Source organism: Hyla sarda, chromosome 3 (assembly GCF_029499605.1).
Source record: "Hyla sarda isolate aHylSar1 chromosome 3, aHylSar1.hap1, whole genome shotgun sequence".
NCBI lineage: Eukaryota > Metazoa > Chordata > Amphibia > Anura > Hylidae > Hyla > Hyla sarda.
This window is the reverse complement of record NC_079191.1, coordinates 429,260,548-429,275,422: the sequence shown is the minus strand read 5'-3', so window position 1 is coordinate 429,275,422 and position 14,875 is coordinate 429,260,548. Positions and strand designations below refer to the sequence as shown.

General features: G+C 46.1%; 1 protein-coding gene across 3 annotated transcripts in view; it reads left to right on the top strand.

The window, feature by feature from the left end:
- Positions 1–14,875, top strand: part of DNAH14 (dynein axonemal heavy chain 14) — a 410,501-nt gene that overhangs the window by 12,489 nt on the left and 383,137 nt on the right. For all 3 annotated transcript variants that reach the window (XM_056568451.1, XM_056568450.1, XM_056568452.1), the window contains exons 4-7: positions 2,713–2,894; positions 4,245–4,357; positions 6,795–6,962; positions 10,209–10,321. In XM_056568451.1, coding sequence (XP_056424426.1) covers positions 2,713–2,894; positions 4,245–4,357; positions 6,795–6,962; positions 10,209–10,321 — 576 coding nt within the window. The remainder of the gene's footprint in view (positions 1–2,712; positions 2,895–4,244; positions 4,358–6,794; positions 6,963–10,208; positions 10,322–14,875) is intronic.

Here is a 14,875-nt window from a genome sequence, read left to right as displayed (position 1 = left end):
GTCTCCTCCTCTTATACCTGTACCTCCTTGTCTGCTCCCCTTATACCTGTACCCCCTTGTCTGCTCCCCTTATACCTGCACCCCCTTGTCTGCGCCCCTTATACCTGTATCTCCTTGTCTCCTCCTCTTATTCCTGTACCTCCTTGTCTGCTCCCCTTATACCTGTACCTCCTTGTCTGCTCCCCTTATACCTGTACCTCCTTGTCTGCGCCCCTTATACCTGTACCTCCTTGTCTGCGCCCCTTATACCTGTACCTCCTTGTCTGCTCCTCTTATACCTGTACCTCCTTGTCTGCTCCCCTTATACCTGTACCTCCTTGTCTGCTCCCCTTATACCTGTACCTCCTTGTCTGCTCCCCTTATACCTGTACCCCCTTGTCTGCTCCCCTTATACCTGTACCTCCTTGTCTGCTCCCCTTATACCTGTACCTCCTTGTCTGCTCCCCTTATACCTGTACCTCCTTGTCTGCTCCCCTTATACCTGTACCCCCTTGTCTGCTCCCCTTATACCTGTACCTCCTTGTCTGCTCCCCTTATACCTGTACCTCCTTGTCTGCTCCTCTTATACCTGTACCTCCTTGTCTGCTCCCCTTATACCTGTACCTCCTTGTCTGCTCCCCTTATACCTGTACCTCCTTGTCTGCTCCCCTTATACCTGTACCCCCTTGTCTGCTCCCCTTATACCTGTACCTCCTTGTCTGCTCCCCTTATACCTGTACCTCCTTGTTTGCTCCCCTTATACCTGTACCTCCTTGTCTGCTCCCCTTATACCTGTACCTCCTTGTCTGCTCCCCTTATACCTGGACCTCCTTGTCTGCTCCTCTTATACCTGGACCTCCTTGTCTGCTCCCCTTATACCTGGACCTCCTTGTCTGCTCCTCTTATACCTGTACCCCCTTGTCTGCTCCCCTTATACCTGTACCCACTTGTCTGCTCCCCTTATACCTGTACCTCCTTGTCTGCTCCCCTTATACCTGTACCTCCTTGTTTGCTCCCCTTATACCTGTACCTCCTTGTCTGCTCCCCTTATACCTGTACCTCCTTGTCTGCTCCCCTTATACCTGTACCCCCTTGTCTGCTCCTCTTATACCTGTACCCCCTTGTCTGCTCCTCTTATACCTGTACCTCCTTGTCTGCCCCTCTTATACCTGTACCTCCTTGTCTGCTCCCCTTATACCTGTACCTCCTTGTCTGCTCCCCTTATACCTGTACCTCCTTGTCTGCGCCCCTTATACCTGTACCTCCTTGTCTGCTCCTCTTATGCCTGTACCACCTTGTCTGCCCCTCTTATGCCTGTACCACCTTGTCTGCTCCCCTTATGCCTGTACCTCCTTGTCTGCTCCCCTTATACCTGTACCTCCTTGTCTGCTCCTCTTATACCTGTACCTCCTTGTCTGCTCCTCTTATACCTGTACCTCCTTGTCTGCTCCCCTTATACCTGTACCCCCTTGTCTGCTCCCCTTATACCTGTACCTCCTTGTCTGCCCCTCTTATACCTGTACCTCCTTGTCTGCCCCTCTTATACCTGTACCTCCTTGTCTGCTCCTCTTATACCTGTACCCCCTTGTCTGCTCCCCTTATACCTGTACCTCCTTGTCTGCTCCTCTTATACCTGTACCCCCTTGTCTGCTCCCCTTATACCTGTACCTCCTTGTCTGCTCCCCTTATACCTGTACCCCCTTGTCTGCTCCTCTTATACCTGTACCCCCTTGTCTGCTCCTCTTATACCTGTACCTCCCTGTCTGCTCCCCTTATACCTGTACCTCCTTGTCTGCTCCCCTTATACCTGTACCCCCTTGTCTGCTCCTCTTATACCTGTACCTCCCTGTCTGCTCCCCTTATACCTGTACCTCCTTGTCTGCTCCCCTTATACCTGTACCCCCTTGTCTGCTCCTCTTATACCTGTACCTCCTTGTCTGCTCCCCTTATACCTGTACCTCCTTGTCTGCTCCTCTTATACCTGTACCCCCTTGTCTGCTCCCCTTATACCTGTACCTCCTTGTCTGCTTCTCTTATACCTGTACCTCCTTGTCTGCTCCTCTTATACCTGTACCTCCTTGTCTGCTCCTCTTATACCTGTACCCCCTTGTCTGCTCCTCTTATACCTGTACCTCCTTGTCTGCTTCTCTTATACCTGTACCTCCTTGTCTGCTCCTCTTATACCTGTACCTCCTTGTCTGCTCCTCTTATACCTGTACCCCCTTGTCTGCTCCTCTTATACCTGTACCTCCTTGTCTGCTCCTCTTATACCTGTACCCCCTTGTCTGCTCCTCTTATACCTGTACCTCCTTGTCTGCGCCCCTTATACCTGTACCCCCTTGTCTGCTCCTCTTATACCTGTACCTCCTTGTCTGCTCCCCTTATACCTGTACCTCCTTGTCTGCTCCTCTTATACCTGTACCCCCTTGTCTGCTCCCCTTATACCTGTACCCCCTTGTCTGCTCCCCTTATACCGTTACCTCCTTGTCTGGACAGTTTTGTATTATTAATAGAATTATTACATCACACTTAAAAGTTTTACAAATTCTTTATTCCTTACATTCATTTGGTGGAGATGTCTTTTCCCAGTGCCGTTCCTTCATAGGAGATCATTGTTCTTTTCTTGTATGGCTGGAATAATCAATGCTGCCGCCCGTGATACATCAGCTATATTTCTATAAGTGTATCGCGTCTGCCAGCTTGTCACATGTGAATCCATTGTTATCTTTGCAGCAAACACAGAAGTGAAATGATGATCAGCGGGAGCCTGGAGGATAAGGCTCCATCCTCCATGTCAGAAGTGAGACAGAAGAAAGACCTACAAAGCTGCTTTGAAGTGACAGATAAAACTGAAGGGAAAATACTAAAGCAACCCGGCCGACTGAGGACTGACACATGTCAGGAGGACGCCACCGGTAACTGAGAGATTCAGATGTACAATATGCCTCGTACATGTGAGAAGACACATATACCAGGCATATGATATCAGAATACCAATGATTTCCCATATAAGAGGGCTCTGTAGGGAGCGGCTCCCCCATTAAGATGGCCACGAACCCTCAAAGGCTGTTAGCCAAAAGCTTGTTTACTCGCCAGCTATTCTTCCTGTCTCTCCCCATACACATGCACGCTCAGTTTGGCTGGGTATTTATATGTCCCTAATAGGGAAAGAGGAATAAACTGCTAGCTGTTGCTTATCTCCCCCTACAACAAAAGGATCATGCACTGAAATTTAGCATTTAGGATCCTTTAAAGGGGTTATCCAGGAAAAAACTTTTTTAATATATCAACTGGCTCCAGAAAGTTAAACAGATTTGTAAATTACTTCTATTAAAAAATCTTAATCCTTTCAGTACTTATGAGCTGGTGAAGTTGAGTTGTTCTTTTCTGTCTAAGTGCTCTCTGATGACACCTGTCTCGGGAACCGCCCAGTTTAGAAGCAAATCCCCATAGCAAACCTCTTCAACTCTGTGCAGTTCCCGAGACAAGCAGAGATGTCAGCAGAGAGCACTGTTGTAAGACAGAAAAGAACAACTCAACTTCATCAGCTGATAATTATTGAAAGGATTAAGATTTTTTTTAATAGAAGTAATTTGCAAATCTGTTTAACTTTCTGAAGCCAGTTGATATATAAAAATAAAAATAAAAAGTTTTTTCCTGGAATACCCCTTTAATCCCTCAACGCCCTTAGATATTCGGCCAGATCTGCTGGTATCGTCATGTTTGGCTGACTTTGCTCTAATGTATACCTATACAGCTTGGAGCTTAAAGGGGTACTCCGCTGCTCACAGTTTGGAACAAACTGTTCCGAACGCTGGAGCCGGCCCCGGGAGCACAAGACGTTATAGTCCCACCCCCTCATGACATCATGCCCCGCCCCCTCAATGCAAGTCAATGGGAGGGGGCGTGGCAGCCGCCACGCCCCCTCCCATAGCCTTGCATTGAGGGGACGGGGCGTGACGTCATGAGGGGGCGGGGCTATGACATCACGAGCTCCCAACGCCGGCTCCAGCGTTTGTTCCAAACGCTGAGCAGCGGAGTACCCCTTTAAGGGTACGTTCACACGTACACAGATTTGATGCACAGGATTTTCTGCTGTATATTTTCTATGTAAACTAAATGACACAGCTTCTAATCTGCAGTTACAAATCCTGCGCATCAAATCTGCGCAGGATCCTGTACGTCTGACCGTACCCATAAATATATTAAATAGTGAGACTGAACATTTTTTATCTTGATAATTGATGATATTTCTTATGTTTCAGATGACGGGGTAATGTCACATATACAGAGAGTCAGAGCCGGGCTCGGCTGGAAAACACCAATTCCTCAACCAGAACTGAAAAGCAAGGCTGATAAATATAAGAGATTACTAAAGGTAAATAATCTCCAGTATACTGAGAAACATTGCTCTGACACACAAACAGTTTGGCCGTAAATTATAATTTGTCCTAAATGATTAATTTTCAGGGTTTGGATTCCAGCACTAAGCCTTGTACATCGATCATTCAGGGCAGGGAGGGGTGGGGAAGGGAGGAGGCATGGATGCCGCAGCCCAGTACAGCCTCTATGGCACTTGAGCTTGACATGAAAACATGATTTTATAACTTTGCAAACAGCCGTCAGCTAAAGGAGAGGTATCATTTGTTTTATCTCCCTATCTGTCTATGACTATACGTTGAGCATGATATAGAGTTGCACAATTCAATTTAAAGTATATGCTTCATGCTCTTTATTCACTTGCATGGTGCACGCTGCTTTAAAGGAGAACTCCCAAATATGAAACTTATCCCCTATCCTAAGGATAGGATATAAGTTTCAGATCACGGGTGGTCCAACCGCTGGGGCCCCCCCCCCGCGATCTCCCGTAAGGGGCCTCGGCTCTTTTCCAAAATAGCGTGTTTCGACCACCGCATGACACGTCAGCCGGACACGCCCCCTGACCACTGACTGCCGGGGACCCGTACAGGAGATCGCGGGGGGCCCTATCGGTTGGAGCCCCCGCGATCTGAAACGTATCCACTATCCTAAGGATAGGGGATAAGTTTTCTTTTTCCGGAGCTTTCTTCATCCATTTACTTCCTCCCTGCAGAGACTGATAGATATGATATAGATAGATATGAGATAGATAGATAGGAGATAGATAGATAGGAGATAGATATGAGATAGATAGATAGATAGATAGATATGTGATAGATAGGAGATAGATAGATAGGAGATAGATATGAGATAGATAGATAGATAGATATGAGATAGATAGATAGATAGATATGAGATAGATATAGATATGAGATAGATATGAGATAGATGGATATGCGATAGATAGTGTGCTTTATTCTAAAAGTATATTTGGGAATAAATAACGGATACGTAAGTGAGATATCATGCGTATATACATATATTTTCTTAAATGCTTTTCTCCTCGTATCGAATCCATCCGAGCACTCCGGATTACATCTCCAATCAAATTTTCCGAACAACAAATTTACACCACCCGTTTGGACGCAATGGCCACATCCGTCCCAGTTTTTCCATTTGCCTTGTTTTATACACATGTTTTGTAATTAATAACGTACCAGGTCATGTGACCCGACTTTTTTGTATTTTAACTAAGCACTCAGGTGCGTAACGCGTCATACATTGTCCTCTGTCAAGTGACTTCTGTTGGATTATCCAAATAAAAGCAAGCTTTTATCTGCAAGCCTAGCGCTGGACAATCTTTTCTTCTATAGATAGATAGATAGAGAGATATGAGATAGATAGATAGATAGATAGATAGATAGATATGAGATAGATAGATATGAGATAGATAGATATGAGATAGATAGATAGATTTGAGATAGATAGATAGATAGATATGAGATATATAGATATGAGATAGATAGATAGATAGATAGATATGAGATAGATAGATAGATAGATAGATATTAGGTAGATAGATAGATATGAGATTGATAGGTATGAGAGAGATAGATATGAGAGAGATAGATATGAGATAGATAGATAGATATGAGATAGATAGATATGAGATAGATAGATAGATAAATATGAGATAGCTAGATAAATATGAGATAGATAGATAGATAGATAGATATGAGATAGATAGATAGATATCCATCTGTCTCTGTTAGGCGGATGAATAGATAGATAGATAGCTGAAATACCTTAAAAACTGGGTATATTACAAGCTGTATGTGTCTGTAGATAAACATACAGTACTAGCTAATAAAGTCCTGTGATTACAGCAGTCTCAGCACTGATTCTATTTTGCAGTCTCTGTTAGGTGGATAGATAGATAGATAGATGAAATACCTTTACAAACTGGGTATATTACAAGCTGTATGTGTTTGTAGATGAACATACAGTACTAGCTAATAAAGTCCTGTGATTACAGCAGCCTCAGCACTGATTCTATAACGCAGTCTCGGTTAGGTGGATGTATAGATAGCTGAAATACCTTACAAACTGGGTATATTACAAGCTGTATGTGTTTGTAGATGAACATACAGTACTAGCTAATAAAGTCCTGTGATTACAGCAGCCTCAGCGCTGATTCTATTACGCAGTCTCTGTTAGGTGGATGGAGTGGCAAATGTTATATGCACTAGGAGACTTGTATATACAGTGACCAGTAACGAAGATATTCACTTGTATCTGTAAGGATACTTTCATCATTGAACAAACCTGATCTGTAATGTATGGCTTGAGAAGATGGAGCATGACACAAGGTTTTAAAAATCGCCATATAGAGTAATTGTGTTATGCAGCGCCCCCTCAGTCTTAGGCAATACGTTTTTCTGGCTTCTTCTATTTAGGCGAACACACTTCAGAAAGAAGATAGAGGAGAATTTGTATATTGTCTACCTAGATGTCAGCACCACCCCACCGCCCGCTATGATCCATACGATCTCCAGGTTGTTCCAGCTTGTACCGCCGTTCGTTGTGACATATACTGGACTGTCAGTGCCACCCATGTGTCTAAGGTAAGTGCTGAAAACACCCGTATAAGATCAATGATCAGGAGAATCGTTCTTTCACTTGGATCACCATCTTCTACGATTGTTTCTGATATTGATAGGGTGCCAATCCAATTGCATCCAAAGCCACACACAATATACAGGCAAGCGATCTGTATAGGGTTTGTAGTATCTGGAGTTGTGATGGGGCACAGCTGACTAGGACACAGCTCACAGAGCACGGAATCATCCATTGTAATTAGTCTTGACTCCAGTTTGTGAACCATCTGTCCACATGTCTCCCCTTATATTCATTATGTGGCAGTACGGCTGTCACCGGTGAAAGTTATCATTTGTTTTAAATGTCTAGAAATGAGAGAAACTCCATTTATACACTCCATTATCCTTTGCAGTTTGTTTTGGATAAAAAAAAAAAAATCAATGGAAGAAATATGGTTACAATTGTTTCACACCGTGTAGGCGCTTCGTCAGGCCCGTACGGGCCTGACGAAGCGCCTACATGGCGTGAAACAATTGTTGCCCCCCTGATTTTCTTCCCCCGACTCCTTACCAACTGGCCACATGGCACCGGCCGTACGGGCCTGACGAAGCTCCTACATGGCGTGAAACAATTGTTGCTCACCTGATTTTCCTTCCCCGACCTCTTTCCAACTGGCCACTCTGCACTGGCTGTACGGGCCTGACGAAGCGCCTACATGGCGTGAAACAATTGTTGCCCACCTGATTTTCCTCTCCCGGCCTCTTCCCAACTGGCCACACGGCACTGGCCGTATGGGCCTGACGAAACGCCTACATGGCGTGAAACAATTGTTGCCCACCTGATTTTCCTCCCCCAATCTCTTTCCAACTGGCCACAGGGCACTGGCCGTATGGGCCTGACAAAGAGCCTACATGGTGTGAAACAATTGTTGCCCACCTGATTTTCCTTCCCCGACCTCTTTCCAACTGGCCACTCTGCACTGGCCATACAGGCCTGACGAAGCGCCTACATGGCGTGAAACAATTGTTGCCCACCTGATTTTCCTCCCCCGACCTCTTTTCAGTTGGCCACACAGCACCGGCCGTACAGGCCTCACGAAGCGCCTACATGGCGTGAAACAATTATTGCCCACCTGATATTCCTCCCCCGACCTCTTTCCAACTGGCCACAGGGCACTGGCCGTACGGGCCTGACGAAGCGCCTACATTGCGTGAAATAATTGTTGCCCACCTGATTTTCCTCCCCCCGCCTCTTTCCAACTGGCCACATGGCACTGGCCGTACGGGCCTGACGAAGCGCCTACATGGCGTGAAACAATTGTTGCCCACCTGATTTTCTTCCCCTGGCCTCTTGCCAACTGGCCACAGGGCACTGGCCGTACGAGCCTGACGAAGAGTCTACATGGCGTGAAACAATTGTTGCCCACCTGATTTTCTTCCCCCGGCCTCTTTCCAACTGTCCACACTGCACTGGCCGTACGGACCTGACGAAGCGCCTACATGGCATGAAACAATTGTTGCCCACCTGATTTTCCTGCCTCGACCTCTTTTCAATTGGCCACACGGCTCCGGCCGTACAGGCCTGACGAAGCGCCTACATGGCGTGAAACAATTATTGCCCACCTGATATTCCTCCCCCGACCTCTTTCCAACTGGCCACACGGCACTGGCCGTATGGGCCTGACGAAGCGCCTACATGGCGTGAAACAATTGTTGCCCACCTGATTTTCCTCCCCCCTTCCCCTTTCCAACTGGCCACACGGCACTGGCTGTACGGGCCTGACGAAGCGCCTACATGGCGTGAAACAATTGTTGCCCACCTGATTTTCCTCTCCTCGCCTCTTTCCAACTGGCCCCTCGTACCTTTGCTGGTACGATACGTTATTGTGAGTGCGCCATATTTTTCTTCCATTGATTTCTTTGTGGACATCTTACCCCTTCCATTATGCGTCAGCACCACCCAGTTTATATTTACAAAGGATATGCCTTTTTTTTTTGGTAATAGTGGAATTGTATATTATTTGCACACGCTAGCAGTACCGGAGAGCACTTGTGGTGCACCTTTGTTTTGGATTTATTTGTTTAATTTAGTGTCCAGGATTAAAACCGTTTTTTTTCTTTCTTAAACAGCACCACTCCTGTCTACAGGCAGAGACCGGTATTGCAGTATTTACATAAATAGGGCCAAATCAACCAAATGATCAGATGTGGTGGTGCAACGTTCTTTTATTTTTTCCTGATACAAAGCTCCAAATCCTCTACATAGACATAGAGTTAAAGGGGTACTCCGGCAGAAAACTTTTTTTTTTTTTTTTTTTTTAAATGAACTGGTGCCAGAAAGTTAAACAGATTTGTAAATTACTTCTATTAAAAAATCTTTACCCTTCCAGTACTGTTTAGCAGCTTTTTGCTACAGAGGAAATTCTTTTCTTTTTTTATTTCTTTTTTGTCTAGTCCACAGTGCTCTCTGCTGACACCTCTGTCCATGTCAGGAACTTTTCAGAGCATCATAGGTTTGCTATAGTACTGGAAGGGTAAAGATTTACAAATCAGTTTAACTTTCTGGCACCAGTTGATTTAAGAAAAAAAAAAACGTTTTCCACCGGCATACCCCTTTAATGCAAGCAAATCTGTCTTTCTGCAGCCACCATTAGAGGGCGCTTACTGTATACTACAGTGGTCTTCAACCTGCGGACCTCCAGATGTTCCAAAACTACAACTCCCAGCATGCCCGGACAGCCATCGGCTGTCCGGGCATGCTGGGAGTTGTAGTTTTGAAACATCTGGAGGTCCGCAGGTTGAAGACCACTGGTATACTATTTATATTGTGGTAATCGTGTATACAGTATGTGCAGTATACAGAATGTTATCCATGTATCTCAGCTTCGTTATACATCCGAGTGCGTGGATGAGAGGGTAACATCTTGTCATAGTGAGATGTCAGAAATTTTATCCAGCGGGGTCCTGGATTCTGAGACCCCCGCAAAGGGGCTTTGGAAAGCATTTAGTGTACAGATTTATAGAAAATTACATGGACTTCTTGTAACCTGTATACCACTCGCTCCTCTGAAGAGCCATAGCACTCAGCTGAGCTCTTCTGCCCCTTTGTTTTAGTGATTGGTGGGGGTCTCCCCTTTCAGACCCCCACGGATCAAAACTTATTTTTTTATTTTTTTTATTTTGTCTTTTAAATCTTCTGCTGCTCCCTAATATTTTGAGTAGAACCTGTAGAAATCTATGGAGCATTATTGTCTTCCTTCTCTCGTTTTCCAGGTAATGATGGTCTCCGGAGCAGAGATGATGGAGGTTGTGCCCATCACAGAGTGGTTACACGAGAGGGAGAAATACTATGCTATAAAGGATTTACGTACATTCTCCCAGTTCAGGTAACATGGCAAATAGATATTTGACCTATTAAAGGAGTATAGTAATGGAGTATAACTTATCCGAAAGATCCGACCGCTGGGACCCCCCCCCCCCCGTATCCCCCCCCCCCTCCCCCGCAATCTCCAGTACGGGGCCGAGGCAGTCCGCAGGAAGGGGGTGTTCTGTAACTGCATGACCCCAAATGGCCCCTCCATATATTCCATAGAGATACATGGAGGGGGCGTGTCATGGCTTCCAGCTGGGGACCACACGGCACTTCCTTAGGACACGCCCCCTCCATGTATCTCTATGGAATATATGGAGGGGCCATTTGGGGTCATGCAGTAATGGAACACCCCCTTCCTGCGGACTGCCACGGCCCCGTACAGGAGATTGTGGGGGGGGGTCCCAGCGATCGGACCCCCTGCGATCTATAATTCATCTCATATCCGAAGGATAGGGGATAAGTTATATTCCACTACAGGTCTCCTTTTTAATCATCTAAAAATAAAGGATTTTGCACCCACGACTATTATGTACCGTATTTTTCGCCGTATAAGACGCACTTTTTCTTCCCCAAAACTGAGGGGGAAAAGTTGGTGCGTTTTACACACCTATCGCGACGGTCCCTGCGGCCATCAACGGCCGGGACCCGCGTCTAATACAGGACATCACCGATCGCGGTGATGCCCTATATTAACCCTTCAGACGCGGCGATCAAAGCTGACCGCCACGTCTGAAGCGAAAGTGACACTAACCTGGCTGCACCGGGAGGGACCTTACCTGCCTCCTCGGTGTCTGCTCCTGGGATCCCCTGCATGGCCGGCGCTCTCCTTTGTCGTCGTCGCACGCCGCCCCGTCATCCAATAGGAGCCGCGTGCGTAGCGACGTGATGGCAGCGAAGGAGAGCAGCAGCAGAGACGTTCCGGAGCAACGGGGACATCCCGGGGACGCGTCGACAGCGATGGAGGGCAACATCCAGGGCAGCGGTGACGAGCAGTGACGGTCCGGAGCGGTGGGGACACGTGAGTATTATCTCCTATACCAGTGGTCTTCAACCTGCGGACCTCCAGATGTTGCAAAACTACAACTCCCAGCATGCCCGGACAGCCAACTGCTGTCCGGGCATGCTGGGAGTTGTAGTTTTGCAACATCTGGAGGTCCGCTGGTTGAAGATCACTGTGACCTATACTTTACATTGTATTCTAGATTTTCCTCATTTAAAATCGGGTGCGTCTTATATGCCGGAGCGTCCTATAGGGCGAAAAATATGGGTATTTCTATTATTGCCATTTCAGTTTGTAGGTTTAGTGTAAGGCTCTGTTCACATTACATTTGATACCTGCAGTGAAGGAAAAAAATATATATTGATCCCTGCTGGTTTTGTACGTTTGCCCACTTACAAAACAAATCACATTTTAAATAAGTTGAATTGATTTGCATTTTACAGAAGTTAGTAGTATTTGACCTTTTTGCTTTAAAGGGGTACTCCGGTGGAAAAACAATTTTTTTTTTCTTTTTTAAATCAACTGGTGCCAGAAAGTTAAACATATTTGTAAATGACTTCTATTAAAAAATCTTAATCCTTCCAGTATTTATTAGCTGCTGAATGCTACAGAGGAAATTCCTTTCTTTTTGGAACACTGATGACATCACGACCACAGTGCTCTCTGCTGACATCACTGTCCATTTTAGCAGCCGTGCTAAGGGCAGCACGGTGGCTTAGTGGTTAGCACTGCTGCCTTGCAGTGCTGGGGCCTTGGGTTCAAATCCCACTAAGGACAGCAATAAATAAAGATTTATTATTATTATTATAATAGCGTCAGCAGAGAGCAGTGTGTTCGTGATGTCATCAGAGAGCATTCCAAAAAGAAAAGAATTTCCTCTGTAGTATTCAGCAGCTAATAAATACAGGAAGGATTAAGATTTTTTAATAGAAGTAATTTACAAATATGTTTAACTTTCTGGCACCAGTTGATTTAAAAAAGAAGAAAAAAATTGTTTTTCCACCGGAGTACCCCTTTAAAGGGATACTCCGCTGGAAATTTTTTTTTTTTTAATCAACTGGTGCCAGAAAGTTAAACAGATTTGTAAATTACTTCTATTAAAACATCTTAATCCTTCCAGTATTTATCAGCTGCTGTATACTACAGAGGAAGTTCTTTTCTTTTTGAATTTCATTTCTGTCTGACCACAGTGCTCACTGCTTACACCTCTGTCCATGTCAGGAACTGTCCAGAGCAGCATAGGTTTGCTATGGGGATTTTCTCCTGCTCTGGACAGTTCCTGATACGGGCATCAGGTGTCAGCAGGGAGCACTGTGGTCAAGACAAAAAAGAAATTCAAAAAGAAAAGAATTTCCTCTGTAGCATACAGCTGCTAATATGTACTGGAAGGGTAAAGATTTTTTTTAATAGAAGTCATTTACAAATCTGCTTAACTTTCTGGCACCACTTGATTTAAAACATTTTTTTTTTCTACCGGAGTACCCCTTTAAAGCAAGCAAGCAAGCAAGTTTTTTTCTGATACAAAGCTCCAAATCCTCTGCATAGACATAGAGTTATAAGGGTACTCTGCTGGAAAACATTTTTTTTTTAATCAACTGGTGCCAGAAAATTAAACAGATTTGTAAATGACTTCTATTAAAACATCTAAATCCTTCCAGTACTTATCAGCTGCTGTATACTACAGAGGAAGTTCTTTTCTTTTTGAATTTCCTTTCTGTCTGACCACAGTGCTCTCTGCTAATAACTCTGTCCATTTTAGGAACTGTCCAGAGCAGGAGCAAATCCCCATAGGAAACCTCTCCTGCTCTGAACAGTTCCTAAAATGGACAGAGGTGTCAGCAGAGAGCACTGTGGTCAGACAGAAAGGAAAAAAAAAAAGAACTTCCTGTGAAGCATACAGCAGCTGATAAGTACTGGAAGGATTCAGATTTTTAAATAGAAGTAATTTACAAATTAGTTTACCGTATATACGTCGACCCGAGTATAAGCCGAGACCCCTAATTTCAACCCAAAATCCCAGGAAAAGTTATTGACTCGAGTATAAGCCTAGGGTGGGAAATACATCATCCCCCCCTGTCATCATCCAGACCCGTCATTAACATCCTCATCACCGCCTGTCATCATCCAGACCCTCATCATCATCACCTGTCATCATCCCCTTGTCATCATCCCACACATCCCCCATTCATCATCCCCTTGTAATCATCCCCACCCCCCTTCATCATCCCCTTGTCATCATCCCCACCCCCCCTCATCATCCCACACACCCCTTCATCATCCCCTTGTCATCATCCCACACATCCCCCCTTCATCATCCCCTTGTCATCATCCCCACCCCCCTTCATCATCCCCTTGTCATCATCCCCAACCCCCTTCATCATCCCACACCCCCCCCTTCATCATCCCCTTGTCATCATCCCACACCCCCCCTTCATCATCCTCTTCTCATCATCCGCCCTCAGTGGTCTTCAACCTGCGGACCTCCAGAGGTTTCAAAACTACAACTCCCAGCAAGCCCGGGCAGCCATCGGCTGTCCGGGCTTGCTGGGAGTTGTAGTTTTGAAACCTCCGGAGGTCCGCAGGTTGAAGACCACTGCGGCCTTCGACATCATCCAGCCCCCTCTCACCCCCCTTTAGTTCTGTACAGTACTCACCTCCGCTTGGCGCTGGTCCGGTGCTGCAGGGCTGTCCGGAGAGGAGGTGGTCCGGTGGGATAGTGGTTCCGGGCTGCTATCTTCACCGGGGGCGCCTCTTATCCGCGCTTCGGGTTCAGAATAGAGGCGTTGCCTTGACGATGACGCAGAAGGACGTTGGTAATGAACGTACCTCTGCGTCGTTGTCAAGGCAACGTGACTATTCTGGGGCCGGGCCCGAAGCGCTTAGAAGAGGCCTCCCCGGTGAAGATAGCAGCCCGGAACCACTATCCCACCGGACCACCTCCTCTCCGGACAGCCCTGCAGCACCGGACCAGCGCCAAGCGGAGGTGAGTACTGTACAGAACTAAAGGGGGTGAGAGGGGGCTGGATGATGTCGAAGGCCGCAGTGGTCTTCAACCTGCGGACCTCCGGAAGTTTCAAAACTACAACTCCCAGCAAGCCCGGACAGCCGATGGCTGCCCGGGCTTCCTGGGAGTTGTAGTTTTGAAACCTCTGGAGGTCCGCAGGTTGAAGACCACTGCGGGTGGAGAGTTCACTCGAGTATAAGCCGAGGGGGGTGTTTTCAGCACGAAAAAATCGTGCTGAAAAACTCTGCTTATACTCGAGTATATACGGTAACTTTCTGGCACCAGTTAATAAAAAAATTAATTCCAGTGGAGTACCCCTTTAAGATCATTGACAAGATCCTCCTGTGTAGTTCTGGGCTGATTCCTGACCGTTCTCATGATCATTGAAACGCCATGAGGTGAGATCTTACATCGAACCCCCGACCGAGGGAGATTGACAATTATTTTGTGTTTCTTCCATTTTGCAAATAATCGCACCGAATGTTGTAAACTTCTCACCAAACTGCTTGGCGATGGTCTTGTCGCCCATTTCAGCCCTGCGTAGCGCCACAATCTTGTCCCTG